Here is a 5743-nt window from a genome sequence, read left to right as displayed (position 1 = left end):
TATGTTTGAGAGGAAACTTGAATGTATTACTATTAAATTGTTCCAAAATGATGCAAAGCCACAGTAGTCCTCGAACAGGCAGAGTTTTGATTGTTTTGTACAGGAGATCATTATTACTTCTTTGTTCGTAAATTTCTGCAGGTACAATTCGCTTAGCTATGGAATACTGTAGACCCTGGATCATTTTAATATTAGTTTTAGTCGAATGTACCCACGACTTTAAACCATAACTTATTATTGATTATACTAAAGAAAAATAAATAATTTGATAAATGTTACCTACACCGTTTTCCGTTATGATACGGGAACCGCTGTCCTAGGAAACCCTAATTTAAGAAGCGAATTCACAAATATTATTTGAGAGTTCGTTTATTTTACTGTCTGTCAGATGGTAAAATAATATTTTGTTTGTAATGCCAGGGTAGTCAATTTTTTTACTCGGCTTTCTATTAATAAGTCTTAGGATAATATTAAACGGTATTAATTTACTAAAATATTAAATGATTATTTAATGATTTTGTTCCGTTTGCCAAATAAAAATAACTGTTTTTTTTTCAATGGTCCAGTCAGTAAAATGTTTTTTGTGGTAAAACATAACATTACACCAAATTAACTTGTATTTTAGTTATGTTAATAAATTTTTCAGTCTGGCAACATTACGCGGCCACTTCACGCATGCGCGTAGGTGGAATGTCGGGTAGAGGGTGACTTTTGGATACAGTACAATGTATAAAAACTTGGTTTTACACGCCTTCTGGTATATTTTTATTATTTAGCCACATAAATATATATATATAACTTTTAGCGTTTTTATTTGTCTCTACTTTCAAGATTACAGAATACGACTAGACACGAATGGCTATAGAAAACAAGACAAAAAACAATTCACAATAAAGTTTTAATAATGTTTTATTTTTCTGGTTTGTCATATATATATCAAGTAAAGTTAGACATTATAATTTCTTTTAACTCAGTATTAACTTGAATTATATATTTATGATGAGGTCTTTTAGGTTGCTTTCAACAAATTAGTTCTGAGCATTGCTCTGGATCCAGGAAGCGAAGGAGCTGACCCTGGTGAAGACATCGGGGTATCCACGAGCGCAAGGTGATCCCCAGGAGACGATACCAACCAAAGTACTACCAGCAACCAATGGACCGCCAGAATCTCCCTGGAAATTGACATGTGCGTATAAGAAACTATTTCGTATAGATATGTAAGAGAGACAGGCAGTGTGACAACGAAATAAAAATACGTAAGTTAATTAATGCTAGTTTTTTATTTTATTTACCCGCCTAGTTTCGCTTAATAAATAATGGTGCGTATTATTAGCATCATTCTCTCTTCCAGTCCACAACTGATGATAAATAGAATACTGCATTGGTATAACCAACTTCTGTCATATAATTTTTATGTAAATATGCTCTGAAACAACCTAATACTTCAGATGTTTGTTCAAGGGCTATGAAATAATATAATAAAACAACTCCTTTGTAAACCATGAAGGAGATTGAAGTTGAGGTTATGTTGATAATCATAATAAAAGAACAAAAGTAGACGGAAGAGCAATCAAGAAAAAGGAACTCCGCAAGAGAGGAATGTTGTTCCTTGTTTTACAGAGACCGCAGAGTTGAAACGTCACTAAACTAAATATTAAATTTATACCATTTATACAGTTATTTAAAATTCCAGTTGTTGGTTACTGAACTGCAGAGTAAAGATAATAAACATGATGGGTAATATGACGTGTATATGAGTTTATTTTTAAAACAACCCATGATCTCAAAACTTCTGGTCCCCATCGACGTGAGTGCTTCATTTCCACTTGATTTTTGAAGATTTTGGTTTGTAGGACGATATTCAAATAACATGAACGTTACAAAAGATACACATAGGTTGCAGAAATGTCAAAAGATTGTTAAAGGTTAACCTCTGATTATGATCATTATTCCTTCATTCACGTGAGGGTAGATTGGTTTCGTCTGATAGTCAAACAAAATACACAGTTTTGAAATATGCTGACATAACATTGTAGATATATTTTTGTAAGTTACTAAAACATTTATTTAGAAGGTGATTCCATACCTGGCAGGCGCCTTCTCCGGACTTGGTAAGTGTGCAAATTTGGGTATCGGAGACGCTTCCAATGGCTGAGAGCTTGGATTTGCAGTCGGCAACAGTGATGGTGTTAAGGTTGATGGTCTGAAGGTTGTTGGGCAAGGTGTTTGATGGGTACTGGAAGAAAACAATTAGTAAGTTTATTTTGCATGCCTCAATTTTAAGAGGTATCTTTTTCTTTGTCAGAAAACATAACTGTTTTTTTCCCAAGATTTTAAATGAATGAAATGAAATGAAATTGAATAACATTTTCAGTCTTTGCCACTAGGTGAAATAATTCAGCTAGATGGATCTCACCCACATCTCAGGGTTTCAAGGTTTCAGCTATTTTGCTTAAAAAAAGACAACGGATGGAAGTATCGAGGAAAAATGAATGTTTCAACATAAACAGAATTATACACTTACAATGTGTAATGTGGCCAATGAAACCCGCAAATTACAGGTCATAAGACCTGTATATCTCTAGACTTTCATATTCTCTTCTCAAAAATACTTTTCCTCTGTGTTGCAATAATTTTAGATCTTAATAACCCCCTAGGAAGTGAAATCTAGTCTGTCCACAAACATTTAGATATACTAAAAATACCAGGGTTTTCATTTCAAATTTAAATCAATATACTTACGCTAGTCTTTCCCCATCCGGTCAGCCTCACGGTGACTCCACCGCCAGTGGTTCCTGTTGACAGAGCGATGGGAGCAACGGTTGATCCCATAACGATGTTAGAGCTGGTGATGACAACGGCGACGTCATTGACGATGGTGTTTCCATTGTATTGTGGATGGCTAGTTAATCTGGATACGGCGTATGTGGTACCACCAGAGTTCAGGAGAACAGCTCCAACAACCACCCTCACGTTGCTCGCTGACTGACTGAAAAAAAACAAAAAAAAGGAGTTTGAGCAATTGTTTTAGAAAAAATCATTCCATTAGTATATCAGTAATTAAATGCTGTTCAACTTTGATGTTTTTTTTTATTGCTGTTTTAAAATATTTTTTTTTTTGTCCTACGACTTTTTTCAAAATTGTTTTAATTTTATTCATATTTTTGTCGTGATAAAAAATCTGTTCCTTAAAACAGGCATTTGCCCACAAAGGAACCGATCGGTATGCCCAGCTCTTTGTATTGGTTTTAATCCTAGAAAATACCAATTTTGTCATGTTGATTTTCTTGACATTTTGTTTGTGTAAAAACTCTGTTGAAATATAGATTTATTTATAAATGCTTTACCCAACAACGCAATGAGCAGCTGTGACGACAGTGCGGGCGTTCAGGATTGATCCTCCGCAGAAGTGAGAGTTGGAGGCTGACCTCAGGGAAACTTGGTATGAAACAGCCCCAGAGTTTGATCCTCCGACAACACGCCATGATCCATCATCAACTTCTTCAGCTGGTGCAGCTGTAAATGAATTTCAGGATATTAAAAAAAATTCTTCGATTTACATGGCCATTTTGATGCACATCCTGGTACGAAGTAATAAATAAATTCCATAATTGCAACAACCGAAACGACGCAGATTTAAGGTAAACAAATTGGCATTGACTGCGAAACGGTATGAATCAGTTAGAACACACAAATTATATCAACCCTGATAATGGGCGCTGTAATGTGATACGACACCTTTAAAAAGAACGCGAACGGCAGTAACTTCAAAAACCTTAATCTGAACTAATAAAAAATATTTGCCTTGTAGTTTGTGGGAAAAAATGTTTAATTAACATACACAAAAAATATCGGAGATTCTACACTAATCAACCTACAGCCTTTATTTTCAAATATCACCAAAAAATTGAGAGACGATTCTGGATTTATAAGACTAATACATTTCATCTATGATAACGCTGCTATGGATGCGAAGATTGATGAGGATACAAAAATTGATAAAATTCAAAGTAGAGAAAGGTGTATGACAGGTGGACTAAATACCGTCAAAGCTCATTGCACTAGCACTTGGAGGCTAAATAAAACCCTGAATTGGGAGAATAAAGGTGTAAATATTACAGATGAAATTGTTTTTAAAAGTAACAATATGGATGAACTAGCTGAAAGTGTTATGAAACTACATAAGACTTCAGAAAGGCTCGGTTTAGAAATGAATACATAAAATATAAAAATTATGAGTCGTACAAAGTAAAATTTGGTAAAGACAACCGACAGAGGAGTTATCAAACAGAATGGGTCTAAATGGAAGTACATTTTTGAAAATAAACAAGTCACATTATACTTAAAAAGACGATTCTATTAATCATGTTTATTGCTTGTGATGACATACTAGAAATCATGTTTGTGACAGCAAAAAGAAACTAGAAACTGAAATGCACCCAGCATGCAAAGAAAGATTTTCAATGCATGTCTAAGAAACAGAATACAAAATGAAAATATTAAGCGCCGAACCGAAGTCGCGGACATCATGGATCTTACAGCAAAATTAGAATGGCAATAAGCAGGATACTTGGTCAGACAAAAAAAGGCAGGTGGACACCCAACATAATAAAGTGGAGACCATGGCCAAAAAAAGAGGTGTTGGAAAGGCCCAAAACTGATGGACTGACGACATTGTCACAATAGCCGATAAAACATGTATAAAAAAGCGGGGAATAGAACGATGTAGAAACCCATGGAAGAGGTATTAATCCAGCAGTAAACAGAACATGGCTGAAGAAGAAGATGCCGTATTTTAAGTGAAAAAATACGGCATCTTCTTCGAACCAGCGCAGCGGTATCTTACCATAAAATTTCTAAACATGCATTTTCAAAAATTCAATATAAAAAGTTCAACAGTATTTCTAAAATGTATTTTAGAATATCGTAAAACATACCATAAGCTGACACCAATACTGCTGCCAATAGGAACACAACCTTAAACATCTTAACAAGGTACTAATAATAGTTAAAATGAATCCGTAGGTACGGTATTTATTTAATTTTTTAATCTATTGATACCGTTTTATCTAAAATACATTTTTTAAATATATGTAAATAAAGCTTCCATTAGAATATTTAATCTCTAATCTTTATGTGATTACTCGTTTCACGATAATGTTTAAGACAAACAGGTTTTTCCGATGATCACTAATCAGTTGGCATCTACAGAGAGATAAGGTAAATCATACATTTTTGATTTTTTTATTCGTTTAAATTGTTTTCCTGATTTGGGTCAAGCGTGCATAGTAATTTTAAAACACGCAATAATTTACCCGCAACAATATAACTCTTACAAATTAATTACAAACGCCATCTTCATCAGTATATATCGAGACAGTTAAGGATAAAATGGATATTTATGCACGAAAATGAGTATTTGTTTTTTAATTAAAAAGTTTAGAACCAATTTTTGACTAACTCTTTATTTGACCAGTTTGATTTTTAAAAGGTTCGAATATTGCTTTGGCATTTATTCCGCCAAAGTGCTTAATCTTTGTACTTAGAGATTTAAATATAAAAGGATATTTGTATGACATACATTTTTTTATAAATAAAAGATTTTGAACCCGTATTAATGTATATTTTATTAATTTTTTGCTGATTTTGCCTAAACTTTTTGCCTTACATTTTTTTTAATTTAGCAAAATTTATATCAGTTCGGATTGTTTTTTTAGGTTGATACTTAGGGACTTAGGGACAA

General features: G+C 33.5%; 1 protein-coding gene across 1 annotated transcript; it reads right to left on the bottom strand.

The window, feature by feature from the left end:
* Nucleotides 1-891: 891 nt before the first annotated feature.
* LOC148283370 (chymotrypsin-2-like) lies at nt 892-5014 on the bottom strand. Its single transcript, XM_088223650.1, has 5 exons — nt 4938-5014; nt 3348-3516; nt 2743-2989; nt 2087-2236; nt 892-1172 (listed from the first exon to the last, which is right to left on the bottom strand). The coding sequence occupies exons 1-5, from the start codon at nt 4984-4986 to the stop codon at nt 1029-1031; spliced, it is 759 nt and encodes a 252-aa protein (XP_088079776.1). The 5' UTR covers nt 4987-5014; the 3' UTR covers nt 892-1028.
* Nucleotides 5015-5743: the final 729 nt, after the last annotated feature.

The sequence above is a fragment of the Micrasema longulum genome, unplaced genomic scaffold (assembly GCF_059751315.1).
Source record: "Micrasema longulum isolate JH-2025_06_02 unplaced genomic scaffold, ASM5975131v1 h1tg000244l, whole genome shotgun sequence".
Taxonomy (NCBI): Eukaryota; Metazoa; Arthropoda; class Insecta; order Trichoptera; family Brachycentridae; genus Micrasema; species Micrasema longulum.
This window is presented reverse-complemented; position numbering and strand designations above follow the sequence as displayed.

What these genes read in the sequence shown, in the direction of transcription:
- LOC148283370 (XM_088223650.1), bottom strand. Translation starts at nt 4,986, where the DNA reads ATGTTTAAGGTTGTGTTCCTATTGGCAGCAGTATTGGTGTCAGCTTAT. An exon ending in AGTATTGGTGTCAGCTTATG is followed by an intron (nt 3,517 to 4,937) that starts GTATGTTTTACG and finishes ATTCATTTACAG; the next exon opens with CTGCACCAGCTGAAGAAGTT. An exon ending in GCTGCTCATTGCGTTGTTGG is followed by an intron (nt 2,990 to 3,347) that starts GTAAAGCATTTA and finishes GTTTTTTTTCAG; the next exon opens with TCAGTCAGCGAGCAACGTGA.